Here is a 19,159-nt window from a genome sequence, read left to right as displayed (position 1 = left end):
AAACAAAACAAAACCCAAAAATAAAAAATAAAGCAGAGGACAAGAAAAATGTAAAATGGAGGGCAAGGTAAAAATCAAAAGGCACACCCTTTGCTTTCTAACATCACTGACCTCTTGAAAGATCCAAAGGTTACTAACATTAGAATCTACATTATAACCATATCAATAAAGCAGTTAAGAAAAAAAACAAAATAAGACCTAGAAAGATCTATGTTACTTATCTAGAATCATCAGGTTTAACAGTGTTTTCCAGTGGGGGAAGGCTATCAGGTTTCAGGTATAAACCAATGCAGAAACAACTGCAGGGCATCAAAAGAAAATGAGAACTTCTGGCTCTAGTTTCCTGTGTCCCAGTTCAGGAATCGTAGCCAATGAGGTTTATCCGAGGCGTGATTATTGCTAATTGAAAAAGGGGACATAAAGGTGTGTCCATGGGAATGAGCTCCTATGCTCTTAAGTTAATTTTTATTAATTTCTTTTTCATTCATAATTTCAAAGATAATGCAACATAAAATACGGGGCAAAGGGAAGCTGGTTTTCAAGAACTTGTGTCTTCAAGTTTTTACTGGTACAATAGTCCTTCGAGCCTGGAACCACTCAAAGATGAATCACGCAAAGTAAGAAGAAAACCTTTATTTGAAACAGGTTTCTTGGTATGTGTGCTACAGAAAAGGCTGGCTGTAGCAGTTTCATTTCAATCCTGCAGTGATGTATAAATTAGACATTATTTAGGAATGATTAATTTCTGCTAAAATGTAGATTCAATCCAACATTATGCCAATTTTTACATTTATTGTAGACCCTATTTTAGCATTAGAGGTTAAATTTTCATCACCAAAAAATGAGAATAACTTTACAGCTACCACTAAGGTAATGAGCTGTGAAATTAATTTCCCAGTACTGCTTTGAAAATATACCCCTAGGTTGTAAAGAGAAATTCTGACTCCATCCAAAGGTATGATTTCACCGGAATTCTTCAGTCATCATCTACTGTTGGCTTGATTGTCACTCCTCTTCTTATTTGACCCCAACCAATTAAACTGCAAAAAGAAAATTTTAAAAACCATGAATTTTATACTCATTTCATTATCATTACTACACAATCATATGACATAACTGGTTTTACTTGCTGATCTACTAAATTTGAATGTTCCCCAAACCTGCTGTTCCACTAAGAAAGCTCACACTTTCTTCTTAGGTCCTTAGACCTACAAATATGCTTGTCTTCACTCTACAGAAATATACTAACTCCTCCAGAACCACCAGAGTCCTCTAGTCCACCTAAGGAATCATGATGATACACAATCTACCACAGTCTGATTTCCTAAAAAATCTCCTTTTCTAACCTTTTCTCCTTGAAAAATGCTTTTTGACCATTCACAGCACTGAACAGATCACAAAGGATTTAACATGACCCTGGCTGGCCAAGAAAATTAAGCGAAGAACTAAGCAGATTACTCTCAATAGCAGAGGAACTTCTGCTCCCTCTTTCGATGCTTGCTCTAATCAATGACCACGATGGAATGCTACCTCAACAACAGCTTCCAGAACAAAACTCATCTAAACACAAGGTAAAACCATAATCCTAGGCAATGTAAAGATCGCTCAGATGCCCTCATTTAACAGTTTTAACATATTTGCTAATTTTTAGAAGTCTGACTCTTTCTTACTTCAATTTCTTTATTATTGAGGTATAACGGACATACAATATTATATAGGTTTCAGGTATAAAGCATAGTGATTTGACAATTCTACATATTATTCAATGCTTACCATAAGTGTATTCACCATCTGGCACCATACATTACAATATCATTTTTTTTTAAAGATTTTATTTATTTATTTGACAGAGATCACAAGTAGACAGAGGCAGGCAGAGAGAGGAAGGAAAGCAGGCTTCCTGCTGAGCAGAAAGCCCGACGTGGGGCTTGATCCCAGGACCCTGGGATCATCACCTGAGCTGAAGGCAGAGGCTTAACCCACTGAGCCATCCAGGTGCCCCAATACATTACAATATTATTGACTATGCTCCCCAAAGTGCACTTTTCATTCCCAGAACTTATTTGTTGTATAACTGAAAGCCTTAATCCCTTTCACGGACTCTAATTGTCCCCCTACCCACCTCATGCCCCCACCAGAGACTACCAGTTTGTCCTCTCAATTTAGGAGCCTGTTTTTTAGATTCTACCTGTGAGTGAAATTATATAGCTATTTGTCTTTCTCCAACTTATTTCACTTAGCATAAAATCCTCTAGATCCATCCATGTTGTCACAAATGGCAAGACTTTATTATTTTATGGCTGAGTAATATTTCACTGTGTATATATACACAGTGTAGGCGTATCTCCTTCCTCCAATCATATATGGATGGACACTTAGCTATTATAACACTGCAATAAACATAGATATATGCACATATATATCTTTTCAAATTAGCGTTTTCATTTTCTTTGGGGAAATACCCCATAGTAGAATGACTAGATCATATGGTATTTTGAAATTTCTGAGGCACTTCCATGCTGTTTTCCATAGTAGTTGCACCAATTTATATTCCCACAAACTGTGCATGATGGCTCCCTTTCCTCCACATCCTCAACGACACTTATTTTTTGACCTTTTTTTTTTTTTTTAAGACTTATTTGAGAGAAAGAGAATCTCAAGCAGACCCCCAGCTGAGACGGAGCCCAATATAGGGCTCAATCTCACGATCCTGAGATCACGACCTGAGGTGAAATCAAGAGTCAGATGTCCAACCAAAGGTGTCACCCAGGCACCCCTTTTTCTTGTCTTTTGGACACTAGCCATTTGGAGTGGTATGTATCTCACTGTGATTTTGATTTGTATTTTTTTTTTTTTTTTTTTTTTTTTTTTTTTTTAAAGATTTTATTTATTTATTTGACAGAGAGAAATCACATGTAGATGGAGAGGCAGGCAGAGAGAGAGAGAGGGAAGCAGGCTCTCCGCTGAGCAGAGAGCCCGATGCGGGACTCGATCCCAGGACCCTGAGATCATGACCTGAGCCGAAGGCAGCGGCTTAACCCACTTCCCTGACAATTAGTGATACTGAGCCTTTTTTCAGGTCTTTGTTGGCCACCTGTACGTCTTTGGAAAAATGTCTATTAAGGTGCACTACCCTTTTAAAAACTGAATTCTTGGGGTGCCTGGGTGGCTCAGTGAGTTAAGCCTCTGCCTTCGGCTCAGGTCATGATCTCAGGGTCCTGGGATAGAGCCCTGCATCAGGCTCTCTGCTCCGCAGGGAGTCTGCTTTCCCCTCTCTAGGCCTGCCTCTCTGCCTACTTGTGATCTCTTTCTCTCTCTCTCTCTCTGTCAAATAAATAAATAAAAATCTTTTAAAAATAAAATAAAATTGAATTGGTTAGCTGACTTGGCCTAGAGTTGTGAAAGTTCTTTATTTATTTTGGATACTAAGCCTTTATCGGATGTATCATTTAGAAACACCTTCTCCTGTTCAGGAGATTATCTTTTCATTTTGTTGGTTTCTTTTGCTATGCAAAAATTTGGTATTTTGGTGTAGTCTCAATAGTTTATTTTTGCTTCTGTTTGCCATGCTTGAGGAGACATATCCATAAATATGTTGCTAAAGCTGGTGTCAAAGATTACTACCTGTTTTAAGAGTGTGTCTCTTTAAGTCTGACATTTAGGTCTTAAATATTTGTTTTGGGGTATGGTGTAAAAAAGTGGTACAGTTTTGGGGCGCCTGCGTGGCTCAGTCAGTTAAGCATCTGCCTTTAGCTCAGATCATGGACTCAGGGCCCATGATAAGGCCCCAAGTCAGATTTCCTGCTCAGTGGGAGTCTGCTTCTCTTCTTCCTCTGCTCCCCAATCCACCATGCTTGTGCACATGCTCTGTTCTGAATCAATCAATCAATCCTAAAAAAAAAAAAAAGGTGGCCCAGTTTCACTCTTTTGTGTGTAACTGTCCAGTTTTCCCAGCACCATTTTTTGAAGAGACTCTCTTTCCCCCACTGTATATTCTTGCCTCCTCTGTCACAGATTAACTGACCACATAAGCATGGGTTTCTTTCCAGGCTTTCCTGTTCCATGGATCTATATGTCTATATTTGTGCCAGTACAATACTGTTTCGACTACTATAGGTTTGTAAGACAGCTTGAAATCTGGGGCTGTGATATCTCCAGCTTTGTACTTTTTCTCAACTGTTGTGGCGATCTGGGATCCTTTGTGATTCCACACAAATTTTAGGATTATTTATTCTAGTTCTATGAAAAATGGTATTTTGATAGGAATTACACTGATTCTGAAGATTGCTTTGGACAGTAACACCATTTCAACAATATCAATTCTTCTAATCCATAAGCATAATATGTCTTTCCATTTGTGTTGTCTTCAATTTCTTTCACCAAAGACTTATAGTTTTCAGAGTATAGGTCTTCCACATCCTTAGATTTATTCCTAGGTATTTTATTCTTTCCCAAGCAACCATAAATAAAATAGTTTTCTTAATCTCTCTTTCTGCTACCGTTATTAGTATCTAGAAGACAACAGATTCCTATATATTTATTTTGTATCCTGCAACTTTCCTGAATCCATTTATTATTAGTTCTAACAGTTTTCTGGTAGAGTCTTGCTAATTTTTAAGCAAGATCTAGTTTCATGTGAATAAAATCCTCTTACAGTATTAGTGGGCAGACACACACAAAAAAATCCTTTTATTCTAAAATCTGTTCTGATCTAGGAAATGTACCATTCTAACTAAGTAAGAATAATATATTCCCTGTTGAGAGTTTCTGAAAGTTTATTATTTAAGCCTATTTTAAAATACCCTGGGAATCAGTGTGTCTGTAATAGCAAATGGTGTAATCACACCAAACAGTAAAATCAAATGACATAAATACCACAAAGCTGGATTATTTACTTAAAATTCAACCAAAGGGTGCTGGGGTGGCTCAGTGGGTTAAAGCCTCTGCCCTCGGCTCAGGGCATGATCTCATGTCATGATCTCCTGGGGTGGGGCCCTGCATCAGGCTCTCTGATCCCTGCTTCCCTCTGAGCAATTTGAGCATGAAAATAAGTAAGGACAGTAGTGAATCATAACCTACTGAATAAAATAAAACTCTATGAGTCTATATTATAATCAGTTAAGTAAACACTAGGGAAGAAAGAACAATAAATGAGAAGTGGCGGGTTGGGGGAGGGTTGTCACCATTTTCTAATCATATAATCAAGTTCAATTCAGACAAGAATCATCAGCGGATGCGAAATCCAGGGTGGTAAGACGTGATGAGGAGTAAGCTATTGACTTCATCTCAGTGAGTCTTCCCATAAAATGCTTAGTAGGTGCACAGATAAAAAATAAAAACAGTATACAGTAGAAAACTGGACAACACTTCAACTGCATAATCAAAATTAACTTCCACAAGGAGGAGCAATCAGATCTCATGTGCCTCTGGTTGTGATTTCCTGAGGAGGTATCACCATCTATGTAACTATTCCAGCCAAGAATACATAACCTGAACCTAATCTTATGAAGTATCAGATAAACTCAGATTGAGAAAGAGTAAAAATGTGTTCTTCAAAATAGTCAATGTCAAGTAAGACAAAAAAACAAAACAAAACAAAACAAAAAAACCCAAGTACCTGATTAGAGATCTAAGAGACATATGACAACTAAATGAGCCGAGACCAGAGGGACTACAGGACATTATAGGGACAAGCTGTGTAACTGGATTATCAACTATAGGTTTCAGTAATTATCAATGTTAACTTCTTGAAGTGGTTAATTAAGAGAATGTCTTTGTTTTTAGGAAATATAAACCAACATGTTAAGAGATCAAGAGATATGATATATACAACCCACACCTAAACAGTCAAGAAAGAAGTTTATACATATAGAATACACACACACTCAAATAAATTGCATATCTGGGAAAAGAGAAAAAGAGTTATGTGCAATTCTTGCAATTCTCTTGTTAAGTTTGAAATTATTTCCAAATATAAAGTTTTACAAAGCCAAAGAGAAAGATCAAGCCTAAATTCACTGGTTTTTTCATAGGTTGTGTGTATCACAAATCAAGGCTAGAAATACAAATTCAAAGTCATCCAAATAAATAGTGAGTTAAAGCCTCAAAAAATAGTTAAGCTAAAAAACTGTTGTGTTCAAGGTAAAGTATGCCTGCCCACCACCAAGAACTTAAGGAAACTGACTGTGTCTTTTTTATTAGATAGTGACGAAGGCTAGTAAACTTACCGCCAGTGTTTCTCAACTCTTCGGCTAAGGGCAATTTTTTCTCCTACTTCTGTGCAGACAGGGTTAGTCAAAACAATTTTGCCCAAATCGGCCTTGACTGCACTAACTCTTCCTCCTGTTGACAGGGATCCTATGTTGACCATGAGCACTTCATTCTTAGACAGTTTTTGCACCTAGGAAAATAAAATTGAGGAAAGATAAACCCCAAAATCAAGAAAATGCTTGCCAAAAATGACACGTATTTTCCCATATCCTTGCCAACAATACATACCAGCAATTTTCCATTTCTGCTAACCTAATATGAGACTTTCAAGTTCCTAAAAGTAGAAAGCCAAATTCACTCACCCTTTATGTTAATCCCACGTTAACTATAAAAGAATGAACCTCAAAACTGGTCCTAACATCACTGCCACTTTTCTGAAACAGGAATTATAGAAAGCACTTACCTTTGCTGCTTTCTTGTCTCCTTCAGTGCGTACACCTAGCAGCCGTCTAAGTAGGAAATAGGAGATTTCCAATTCTGTGAAGATCTCTGGTAAAGCTCCAACTGCACCAAGTACCTGTCCCACCATTCTGTCAGCCCGGCACAAAGTAGGGTCAATTTTTGTTCCCACTCCTGATATAAAAACAAGATATATAAAGCCTAACTTTTAATTTCCTGTAAGTCTACCCAAAACTTAGTCAAATAAATACAGCATATACCTATACATTTTAATACACATTTATATTCTCATACTCATGTAATAGCTTCATGGGCATGAGAAAATACCTGTCTTACCTGAAGAAACAGAATCATGAACCCACGGATTAGTTGGGCATTTGAAAACAGTCTCTTGATTTAAATTCTAAACAAAGGACAGAGATGACAACCTAACTAAAAAATGAGTCTGAATATACTTAATAAAGGTTGAAAAGATACAAAATTCATAATGAGTAATTTGTAGAATATTTGCTTGCCATTTCTCCCCTGAAAGGCTGATTAAAAAAATAACTTCAGGGCGCCTGGGTGGCTCAGTGGGTTAAGCCGCTGCCTTTGGCTCAGGTCATGATCTCAGGGTCCTGGGATCGAGTCCCGCATCGGGCTCTCTGCTCAGCGGAGAGCCTGCTTCCCTCTCTCTCTTTCTGCCTGCCTCTCCATCTACTTGTGATTTCTCTCTGTCAAATAAATAAAATCTTAAAACAAAAACAAAAACAAAAACTTCAGGACTTCATATATGATTCAGAGGATCCACTTCAAAATATTTTAGCTGCATATGAGGATAGGGATGGGGATAAAAGGATGAACCAAGACTGGTAAAGCACTGGTTAACTGGTTCAAGCTGGGTGGTGGCTACATGAGTATTATCATTAAATTATATATAGTAAACTCTTAATGACAGAATAAAAAAGTGAATTATATACCCAAAAACCAGAGAACCAAAAGACGAACTCCTTCTTTATCCAACAACAACTTCTTTAATTCAAAGGTACAACATATCTAAGTCTCATTTGAATCTTGTCTTTTTCTGGGTATCTGCTAAGACACTAAGTTGTAACAAACTAGAAAAATCCGTAAAATCATCTCAGTAATTGCTACACAATCAAAGTTATTTTTTATTCCCACCTCAGAGTAAACATGATCTGAAAGGATTCAACTGACATTTGTGGATAATTTTCCATTTGCAAAACACACACAAAAAAACAACCACTCTACCACCAAAATTGTGTAGACAAAGAAGTATACTTAATTATTTTAAATGCTGGATCATAACACTTATTACTGCTAAAAGGAATTACTTCATATACTAAACCAAAACACATTCTTCTTTATCCTTAGAAATAGTTTTTACAAACACATGAAACTATCTTATGAACTAAAACCAATAACTTAACCACATTAATGTTCCCCACCCCAATCAATTATTTGAAATACCCAATTAAAAATCTACAATATATCTTTTTGGGCAATCCTTTTCCCACGAAAAATATGACAAAAATGTAGGGATGAGAGAAAAATCCTTACCGATAAGACCTCCTGGAGCAGCATATTGAAGATCATTATGTTCTGCAAAAAGGGACACGATTTTGGAAAAGATTGGTTTACACATGAGTTTTCCTTCACTATCTTTGGAAACAATACCAGGTCTGACTTCTATCTCCTGGCCCACCTGTAAACATAGAAGAACATAGAAGTTAGAAATTAGATTTACTGTGGGACAACACCATTACCAGTTACATAGCAGAAGTCTTAAGAGGAAGATGCCCAAACTGAAAAGACCATTATTTCTCTATGTTGAGGATTGTTATTAAAAAAAAAAATAATAATGGGGAAGAGAGGTTCAAAACCAGAAATATCCATCCAACTGTTGCTAACTACCTACCACACAAGCCTATCTCCATATAAAATGTGATCCAGGGGCGCCCGGGTGGCTCAGTGGGTTAAGCCCACTCAGCTCAAGTCATGATCCCAGGGTCCTGGGATTGAGCCCAGCATTGGGCTCTCTGCTCAGCAGGGAGCCTGCTTCCCCCCTTCTCTCTGCCTGCCTCTCTGCCTACTTGTGATCTCTCTGTCAAGTAAATAAGTAAAATATTTAGGAAAAAATTTTTACTTTTAATTTGGAGTATCCTACTATTCACCTTATGATTAAGACAGGGAAAAATAAACAAATAAAAATATAACAATCAAAATCCAGTTCACCTTTAATACTCCTTTTAGAATACTGCCACCAGCTACACCACCCTTAAGGTCATCAACTTCACAGCCAGGTTTGTTGACATCAAAGGACCTAATAACTAAAAGAAAACAAAACAAATTAAAGTTGAATCTGCTCATTTTAATTTTAAAGGAAATACTCTTTACTAAGATAATTTTTCTAAGATAGAGGCCACATAATATTTATACACACAGGCAACTTTGTGATAAAATCTATTATCATTACTCTTACGCTTATTGCAGGTTTACGTATGATGAAAATAGTAGAAATAAAAGTTAATTAACGGGGGCACACTATGGTACATCCATACTATGGAACATCAGCAGGTATTAAAGAACGTTTCGGCTTTTTTTTTTTTTTTTTAAGACTGATTTAATTTATTTGAGATAGAGAGCATACATGCGTGCTGGGGCGATGGGCAGAGGGAAGGACAGAAAAACTTAAGCAGACTCCACACTGAGCATGGAACCTGACATGGGGCTCAATCCCATGACCCTGAGATCTTGACTTAAGCTGAAACCAAGAGTTTGATGCCTAACCAAATGTGCCACCCAGGCACCCCTAAAAAAGGATGTCTAACCTATAATATAATGACCTAAAAGAATAACCCACACATTCTATTTAAAATCACACACACACACATAAAACCAGACACAAGTAACACAGAGAGTATGATCCCATTTCCATAAAGTAAAACTGAAATGGGAAACACGTACATGTTTATACATAATGATATGCACGAAGAGGAAGGTGTGAGACTAGTACACACCATTAACTTTGGCTGCTTCTGGACTAAAGGGCTAGAAGTGAAAGGCAGGGAGACTGTGGACTTTTTTTCCTTTATCTATCTCTGCGTAACTTCTTAAATTAAAATTTAGTTTTAAAACTACAAAACAGGGGCACCTGGGTAGCTCAGTCGCTAAGCATCTGCTTTCAGCTCAGGTCATGATCCCAGGGTCCCTGCTCAGCAGAGGGCCTACTTCTCTCTCTCCCACTCCCCCTGCTTGTGTTCTCTGTGTCTCTGTTAAGTAAATCAAATAAAATCTTAAAAAAAAAAACAACCTACAGAAGAACTTTCGAACTACATGCACTGAACTTAGGTCAAGAGCAGTGACTTTGGGGGCGCTGGGTGGCTCAATTGGTTAAGCCACTGCTTTCGGCTCAGGTATTGAACCCGGAGTCTTGGGACTGAGTCCCACATTGGGCTCCCAGCTCCACAGGGAGTCTGCTTCTCCCTCTGACCTTCTCCCCTCTCATGTTTTCTCACTCTCTCAAATAAATAAATAAACAAATAAATAAAATATTGAAGAAAAAGAAAAAGAACAGTGACTTTAAACAAGGATACACATCACAATTACCCAAGAGAACACTTCCCATGATATCAAGTTGTGCAGGCTCAGAGAGGCTCAAATGTCTGTTTTAAAAAGGCTCCTACATCTGTATAGGAACCACAAGCTTAGTGTAGTACCAATATTGGTCCTATGAACTTCAGTAAAATCTTCATTAATGTACAACAAAAACATCTGTATGAAAGTTCTAATATCCTGTTACTGATCAAAACATTTTAATTCCATGGAGAATACTGTATAACTCCATCTTGATCATGTGAAATACCATATACAGACCACAAAAAGGTTAAAAGTTCCTTCTGTATGGGGACTCTGTCCCTCTTCCAGTAATGCAATCTAGCATTGTCAATACAATCCCAGAATCAAAAAAATTTACGAAGATTGTTTTTATCTCTACAGAAAGAGGAAGTATTAATAAACATCCTTCAAGATGAATCATCAATATGAAAAAGATCAAATTAAGAGTTAAAGAGGAGTGCCTGGGTGGCTCAGTGGGTTGAGCCTCTGCCTTCGGCTCAGGTCGTGAACTCAGGGTCTTGGGATGGAGCCCAGCGTTGGGCTCCCGGCCCAGCAGGAAGCCTCCTTCTCTCTCTCCTACTCCCTCTGCTTATATTCCCTTTCTCGCTGTCTCTCTCTGTGTGTCAAAAAAATAAAATCTTTAAAAAAAGAAAAAGAGTTAAAGACAAATACTATCACTTACCAATAAGTCGGGGTTCTGAAGTAAAGTCTCTTGGTGGTACTGGAATTTTCTTCACTATGTACTCACAAACAACTTCAATGTTGTATTTCAGCTGAGCAGAAATTGGAATAATAGGAGCTCCTTCTGCTACTGTGCCTATACAAAATTCAAAAAGATTAAAATCCTTTACTTTTACAGAACTTGGTCTTTCTATGTTACATGAAAAAGTCAAGATTACAAAAATAGACGCCTTGGGGTGTCTGAGTGGCTCAGTCAGTTGAGCCTCCAGCTTGGTTTCAGCTCAGGTCATGATATTGGTTGGAATTGTGTGATTGAGCCCCACATCAGGCCCTGTGCTCAGCAGGGAGTGTGCTTGAGAGACTCTCTTCCTCTTCTTCTGCCCCTTCTTCTCTAAAATAAATAAATTTTAAAAAGCAAAACAAAACAGGGGCACCTGGGTGGCTCAGTGAGTTAAGCCTCTGCCTTTGGCTCAGGTCATGATCTCAGGGTCCTGGGATCGAGACTCACATTGGGCTCTCTGCTCAGTGGGGAGCCTGCTCCCCCCCCACACACTGCCTGCCTCTCTGCCTACTTGTGATCTCTGTCAAATAGATAAATAAAATCTCTAGAAACAAAAACAAGAAACACTAAAATAGATGCCTAAACATCCTCACACAAATGCCAACAGGTGCAAAGTGATAATTCTGTTTAGAAAGATGGCAGTATTCTGTTGGTTTTACTCCTAAAAATGAATACTACTCCTTTTATGGAAAAAAATTTGTTAAAATATATTTACACATGTATTTACTATGCTAAAACGATAATACCATCTAAAGGAGTAAATATTAACGCTCCTGGGAAAAAGCACATTACTAGTTTAAAGATTTCTAGTAACATGTAATTAACCTCCAAATAAATGTCAAGGTAAAATTACAGACTCTTTGCTAATCAAAGACTACTGGCTCATAAAATATTTGCTCCTTATTAATTATATGTCAAACAGGTTGGTCAAAGAAATGGACCAAATATAATTAGATTTTAATCAAAATGACTTATTCTTTTTCATCATGACAGAACTAGATTCATGGGAATCAATCCTTCGAACAACGCTGAGAGGGAATTGTCAACAATAACATGCATTATGTCTTCCCTGAAATGAAAAACCTTATGCAGCAGAGAAATGAATGGGACAGAGAAATGAACTCATAACGATTAAATACATCATTGTCAGTTCCAGTGATCAAAGTACTCGGCAAGAATAGAATAAGACTCAAGTTCAAAACCAAAAAAGCTTCTGTTCATTAAGGAGGCCTTTTTTTCCTAAACTGACTCACAGTTTCCAGAATACAACTTCAGTTCTAACTTTCAGCCAGCAAAAATATACTTCAGTTTAAACTTCTAATAATAAAAGAAGTCACTGAGATGAAATTTGTAGCATAGTGAATATAGACAATAGTATTTTAACAACTTTTGTGTGGTAACAGACAGTAACTATATTTACTGTCGGGAACACTGCATTATGTACTGAATTATCAGAACTATTGAATCCCTATATTATACACTTGAAACTAACATAGTACATCAACTATACCTCAGCAAAATATTTGAAACACACATGGATGAAAAAAAATGTATGTGCTTTAGTTTATCAAATTCACATAGATTTCACTAATTGTATCAGGTAGCTAACAAGTAGTAGGTAGGTAAATAAGGTTTTTTGTTTTGTTTTTTTTTTAAAAGATTTTATTTATTCATTTGACAGAGAGAGATCACAAGTAGGCAGAGAGGCAGGCAGAGAGAGAGGAGGAAACAGGCTCCTGGCCAAGCAGAGAGTTGGATGCGGGGCTTGATCCCAGGATCTGGGACCATGACCTGAGCTGAAGGCAGAGGCTTTAACCCACTGAGCCACCCAGGAGCCCGGGTAAATAAGGTTTTAAGATGCAAAAATCTGGGGCGCCTTGGTGGCTCAGTGGTTTAAGCCTCTGCCTTCGGCTCAGGTCATGATCTCAGGGTCTTGGGATAACACCCCACATTGAGCTCTCTGCTCAGTGGGGAGCCTGTTTCCTCTCTCTCTCTGCCTGCCTCTCTGCCTACTTGTAACCTCTCTCTCTCTCTGACAGATAAATAATAAAACAATTTTTTTAAAAATCTTAAAAAAAAAAGATGGAAAAATTTATCTATTTCAGACAGTCTATTATAGTAAAAGTTAAATTTAACATCTGGTATCTGGATTAAATATCTCTCAAAGTGATTCATAGATTTATTAGTGATTACGTCTTCTTACCTTGTACAAATGCAAGGATCTGTTCATACTGTTCTTTAGCCTGACTTTCTTTTACCAGATCAATTTTATTTTGTAGAATCAAAATATGCTTCAGTTTCATGATTTCTATAGCAGCCAGGTGTTCAGAAGTCTGAGGTTGAGGACAAGACTCATTACCAGCTAGATGATGAAGAATTAAAAAGATGCATGAGAATTAACTGAAAACATCCAGAATAAGCAAATCCAAAGGGACAGAAAGCAGATTAGTGGTTGCTAGGAGCTGGAGGGAAGGTATGGCACAGAGTGACTGCTTAACAGGCATGGGGTATCCTTTTGGGGCAATGAGAATGTCTGGAACTAGAAATTTGTGATGCTTATAGAACACTGTTAATGTACTTAATGTCACTGAGTTGTGCACTTTAAATAACTATAATGGTAAATTTTATTTTATGTGTATTTTACTACCAAAACAAATTTACCTGGCATCTAATGAAGGAAACTTTTGCATATTCTAGCCTCACTCCAGGCAAAAGTCCTGGATATCACTGCCAAGCGTCCACCGTTTGCCCTGTTTCACCCTTTGTGCCTGCATTCACTGGAGCCTCCAGATCATCTGACTTTCATCCCTGGTGCTATGCAAGAAGCTTGGAATCAACAAGTTTGGCATCCCAGGGTCTGCCCTTTGCTCAGGTATAAGGTATAGCCCTCTGGCTCTATCCAGTCTTAGAGATGTTTTGGCCCAGTTCAGCTCCTAAGAGGTAGAGAGTAATTAAGGGAAAACACTTAATGCAGTCTGTGAATTTTAACTACTACCAAAGGGTACTCCCTAACAAAGGGAGACAAGAACACTAAATGCACAGACAACCAACAGCGTATCATAAACATTGGCATGTTTTGTTGGGCATTCCAACAATCAACTTCCCCAAGCAGTGATGTTAAGCAGTCCTGTACTGTACCTACTTGGCACCCTTTAAAAATTATGTCCCATACATTAAGTGTCTGCCTTTGTCTTCGTTCACGATCCCAGGGTTCTAGGATCAAGCCCAGTATCAGGCTCCCTGCTGAGTGGGGAGCCTGCTTCTCCCTCTCTGCTCTTGCCCTATCTCTCTCAATCTCAAAATCTTCAAAAAAATAAAAACAATGTCCCATAACAATGAAATCTCTTGACAGCTCACAGAAGGAAGGTAGCACAATCCTAGCTTTGAAAATCCCAATTAGGTCTACACTTTAGCACTTATTATGAATAAGATTTGCATCTAAATAAAACCACTATACATCAACATTGCTGCAGATGACAAATACATGTACACTTATAAAAATATTTAACTAAAATAATAAACCATCTCATGTCATCTAGGTAGGAAAAGTGCACTAGTGATTTTAATTTAAAGATATAGACTAACCTTGAAGCTAATGATACATTATATGTTTATAAAAAAATAAAAATTTAAATTAAAAAAAATATATACTAACCTACGAATTCTCTAATCAGCCCCACATCTATCTTAGTATTTTGTGATACCTGGTAGGCAGAGGTGTCATCCTGGATGACATCTTAGCTCCCATTTGTGTCACTCTTAGGTAATGGATACGGCCCTTAATGTCCCTAGTTCCCCTTTAATATTCTATCTTGGATTTGCTCCACACTGATTTGTCGAAACCAATTCTGATATATTTACCTATCAACAGAAGAGCTGCATCCATCACTGCTGCACCATTTAGCATAGTAGCCATCAAGATATCGTGGCCAGGACAGTCAACAAAGGAAACATGTCTAACGATGAAGAAATAACAATCAGTTCTAAAAACAATCCATATTTTCACAGGTAGAAAATTCCCAAATCCAATCAAAACGAATATGGTATAGAGCATGATATAAAATGTATACTGGAAATGTCATTGATTTGAAAGCTAAAACTGTTAACAGAATGGGCACTACCACCTAAAAAAATAATTTGCCAAAAATTCCTCCAGCACCTTGAAAAGCTGGAACTGCCAATGTGAAATAGAGACGGCAATACTATTTTAGCAAAACTGCTACTCATTGAGAATTACTATTTTTAAAGAGTGTATGCTCATATGGTCATGATCTAAAACAGGGGTTAGCAAACTAAGACCCTTAGGCCAAATCTGGCCCATACCCACTCAAGCACATATTATTTGCACCTACTTTCGTAACACAAGAGCAAAGATGAGTAGCTTCTTCCCAGAGAACCTACGGCCTGCAGAGATAAAAATATTTATGATCTGGCCACTTATAAAAAAAGGTTTCCTGTTCTCTGATGAGGACTAGAACCAGGGTGAGGCTGAGTGAGATATTTGTCTTAGATGTAAAATTTAAGAGAGTGCCATGGGGTGCCTGGGTGGCTCAGTGGGTTAAAGCCTCTGCCTTCGGCTCAGGTCATGATCCCGGGGTCCTGGGATCAAGCCCCACATTGGGCTCTCTGCTCAGTGTGGAGACTGCGTCCTCTCTCTCTGCCTACTTGTGATCTCTGTCAAATAAATAAAATCTTAAAAAAAAAAAAATTTAGAGAGGGCCAAAAAACTCACTAAAAGATAAATAACATTTAAATTTTTAAGATTTTTAAAAACAAAATGCAAACAAATTCACAATGAGTAAAATATCAAAGGTAACTAATAATGCCACACTGAACCAAAAATGATACTGAAGCAAATGGGAAAAATGTGCTATTTTGAGTTGTCTTTATTTAAACAAATAATATTCTATTAAGATTTCTTTGCATCAATTTCAAAAAGCACTGCCTTGAAATACTGTTTATCCTGATCACTGAGGTTTTTTTTTAGGATTCCCCCCCTTACATTTGGGGTTCAAGGGAAGGGCTTCACTTACCTTTCCCCAGTCCCAGCCCTGGCCCAATGTAAAATTTCCTTGTGGGCCATCCCTAACCCCATTAACATCACTAGGGAATAGGAGTCTGTAACATCTGATAAAGAACCAGGATACAAATCATATTCAGAAACTTGATGTGGTAACAAGCCCATGTACTGAAGAGAAGTAATTAAGGATGGCTTTGTTCATCCCCTATCTAAAAAACTGAAACAACACTATTTAAAAGAAACGTAGGAAGCCTCGCAAAAAGCTTCCCCTCAATCCAATGAGCTGTGTTTCCCTCCATTCCATTTGCTCACGTTACCTTTCCTTTGGAGAACTTACATGCAAGTATCTAAATTGAGGATGAGGATGATTTAGACTTTTCAAATTACTGTCCTTACAGACAGTAAGAACACCAAAACATAGAAAAAAGATACTCAGCAATTAGTTTCAAAATTTAATATCTCAGTTAAATATTTCAAAAAGCACAATCACGGGGCGCCTGGGTGGCTCAGTGGGTTAAGCCACTGCCTTCGGCTCAGGTCATGATCTCAGGGTCCTGGGATCGAGTCCTGCATCAGGCTCTCTGCTCAGCAGGGAGCCTGCTTCTTCCTCTCTCTCTCTCTCTCTGCCTGCCTCTCTGCCTACTTGTGATCTCTCTCCGTCAAATAAATGAATAAAATCTTTAAAAAAAAAAAAGCACAATCACAAGACAATAGAACATGAAGTATAAGGTGTTTTCTGAAAGAGGTCACCTGACTAATTTGAAATTCCCTTTGGTCCCTGGGATGTCTGTAGGAAACTCATCTGGTGTACTACTTCCACAGGATCTGTAACATTCTGGCCGAGGACAACTTGGATCGTCAAGTTTATAAATCTAAAAATTCCAATAAAAAAAAGATTCGAATTTGTTATCTGCACATTCAACAAAGCTTTTTCTAGTTCTACAACACAAACTCACCTTAGCATTAGCATATCCAAGCTTGATTGTAATATTTCTTTCTAGTTCATTTTTGAACCTGACAGTGTGAACTCCAGAAATAGCTTTTACAACTGTGGATTTCCCATGAGCTACATGACCAATGGTACCTATAGACAAAGTATAAGAAATTAATTCATGAGCATTCAGTTACACAGAATACTATTTCAGAAAGCACTGGAATAGAAAATCCAAAGCTAAAACTCACTATAAATACCAACATAAAACCAACAGTGACTTCAATTTTTCCTCCTTCATATTCTTTCCTACCAAAACCTTATTCTGATACAGGACTGAATGGAACTTCCCCTGTAATGACAATCTTGTCAAAAGCTACACTCCAGTACAGCAAAAGCTATTCATCTTATGTTTCTAACCACATGAAAAACTGCCTTCATTTAAAATAAACACTCAATAAGATAAAATCTTAAAGAACTTCCAGCACAACCACAGTGAAGTAAAAAAATATGAGTCCTGACACAACCAAAAAGAAACTGCAATAATAGGAAAACAACCCAGGTTTAATTATGGTAATGCTATTAAGGGTAAGATGTATCTTATAACTTAATATAACCTGATGGTAGAGCTTTACTTTTAACTAAATTTAATCGTGCTGCTTCTGTCAAATACCCTAAATTTACATTCAGTCAACAAACCTTCTCCTCTAAAGTTCTAGGTGGCAATTAGGGGAGGAAAAAACCCCTTCTACTTAATAATCACTTATATACCAAATAAAATTTTTGAAAATTATGCCCTTGCAACAACCCTGTGTGGCAAGTACCATATTTTCACCTCTTCTGTTGCATATGACTACATCTTGCTTTATGCTACTAAATTTTTCATATGTCTGTACCATTTCTTCTCACCTAGACATGAGCTAGGCGTGAACAGTATATGCTTCCCACAAAATCTGGCAGGATTTTACTCACAGGCTCAAAGTCTATTTCTTGAATATCTGCGTCCTCATAAAATTCAAGTAATCACACAAAGGGAGAAGATAATAAAATTACCTGTCGAGATAAAGTCATGTCGCCAAATTATTCTTATCTTACCTATATTAATTGTGGCTTGTCTGCTGATAACTTCGTGTGAAAGTGGTGTCAACTTGGTAACATCCTACAATGAAACATTTTTATTTCAAATCGCTGTAGGTTAGACTTCCTTTGACTTTACATTTGCTACCCATAGCCTGCCACCATGTGAACAGCTGTCCTCTACTTCTAAAGCACTTTTCCTGCAAAAGCAATATTGTACTTTGATAACTGGGAAGCCCTAAATGTCCTGCATCGTTACAGAACTACACCTCCACTCACTATGGGAGATGTCAAAGCCTGAGACCGAACCCCCACCCCCCAACCCGCCCCGGCAACCTTGTCAGCATAAGCACTGAGAATACGGTAGATACGCCCTTTCCACACCTTCAGAAGCAAAAGCCTTAGTAACACTTAACACCATGACTTTCCAGCCGAATCCTCCGGGTGCCTGAGGTCCCACAAACTCAGAACCCCATGTACAGCTCACGGACTTGCCGAGCTGCAGGCGGCGGCACGAGTCTCCCTCCTAACACATGCTCCCGACAGCCCGGCACTGCCTCGTCTCAACGCCTCCCCGGAGGCTCGATCATCCACTTCTGAGTTCACTTCGCATCCTTGCAGAACGAAACCTTACCAAGGTGGCGAGATCCTGGCGAGAAAGATGCGGCTGCCCCAGAGTCACTCCAGCCTCACCCCCCGCCATCTTGCTCCGAGAAGAAGGAAGTCGCCCAAGCTGCCGCCTGACCGAACGCAGGTCCCCTTTTGTGGGGCGGGGAAGGGGAGGCCGGAAGGCCGACTAGGACCCACGCCTGGGAAAGGAGGCGGGCTAGTGCAGCAGGGTCCTCGCTGCTTGGACTTCTCTACGCTTGGGTTTACACAATGTCTGACGGACGACTCACTAAAAAAACAGGAGGCAGAGTTTTGGAATCCATTCGTCGCCCACCTGACGGATTTTTGTGCAGGCAACGCTGAGGGCAGCCCCAAAAGAAGCCCCCTCCTCCCCCCCTCCGCTAGGCGGGTGATGCAACCGCCAAGCGCGCCAGCGAGGGAGAAGCCATTTCCGGTTCCCGTGGGTATGGCCGGAAGAGTTTCCCGGAAGCTG

General features: G+C 38.6%; 1 protein-coding gene across 1 annotated transcript; it reads right to left on the bottom strand.

The window, feature by feature from the left end:
• Positions 1-618: 618 nt before the first annotated feature.
• On the bottom strand, positions 619-18,835 carry EIF2S3 (eukaryotic translation initiation factor 2 subunit gamma). The gene is made up of 12 exons (XM_004769160.3): positions 18,692-18,835; positions 18,076-18,139; positions 17,006-17,133; positions 16,800-16,921; positions 14,891-14,985; positions 13,233-13,391; positions 10,970-11,104; positions 8,905-8,999; positions 8,230-8,374; positions 6,674-6,843; positions 6,228-6,400; positions 619-1,040 (listed from the first exon to the last, which is right to left on the bottom strand). Exons 1-12 carry the CDS (start codon positions 18,758-18,760, stop codon positions 977-979), a joined length of 1,419 nt encoding a protein of 472 aa, XP_004769217.1. The 5' UTR covers positions 18,761-18,835; the 3' UTR covers positions 619-976.
• Between the last annotated feature and the right edge of the window lie 324 nt (positions 18,836-19,159).

The sequence above is a fragment of the Mustela putorius genome, unplaced genomic scaffold, assembly GCF_011764305.1.
Source record: "Mustela putorius furo isolate JIRA1106 unplaced genomic scaffold, ASM1176430v1.1 tig00003836_pilon_pilon_pilon, whole genome shotgun sequence".
In the NCBI taxonomy this organism is placed as follows: domain Eukaryota; kingdom Metazoa; phylum Chordata; class Mammalia; order Carnivora; family Mustelidae; genus Mustela; species Mustela putorius.
The sequence above is the reverse complement of the archived record's forward strand: the minus strand, read 5'-3'. Positions and strand labels throughout refer to the sequence as shown.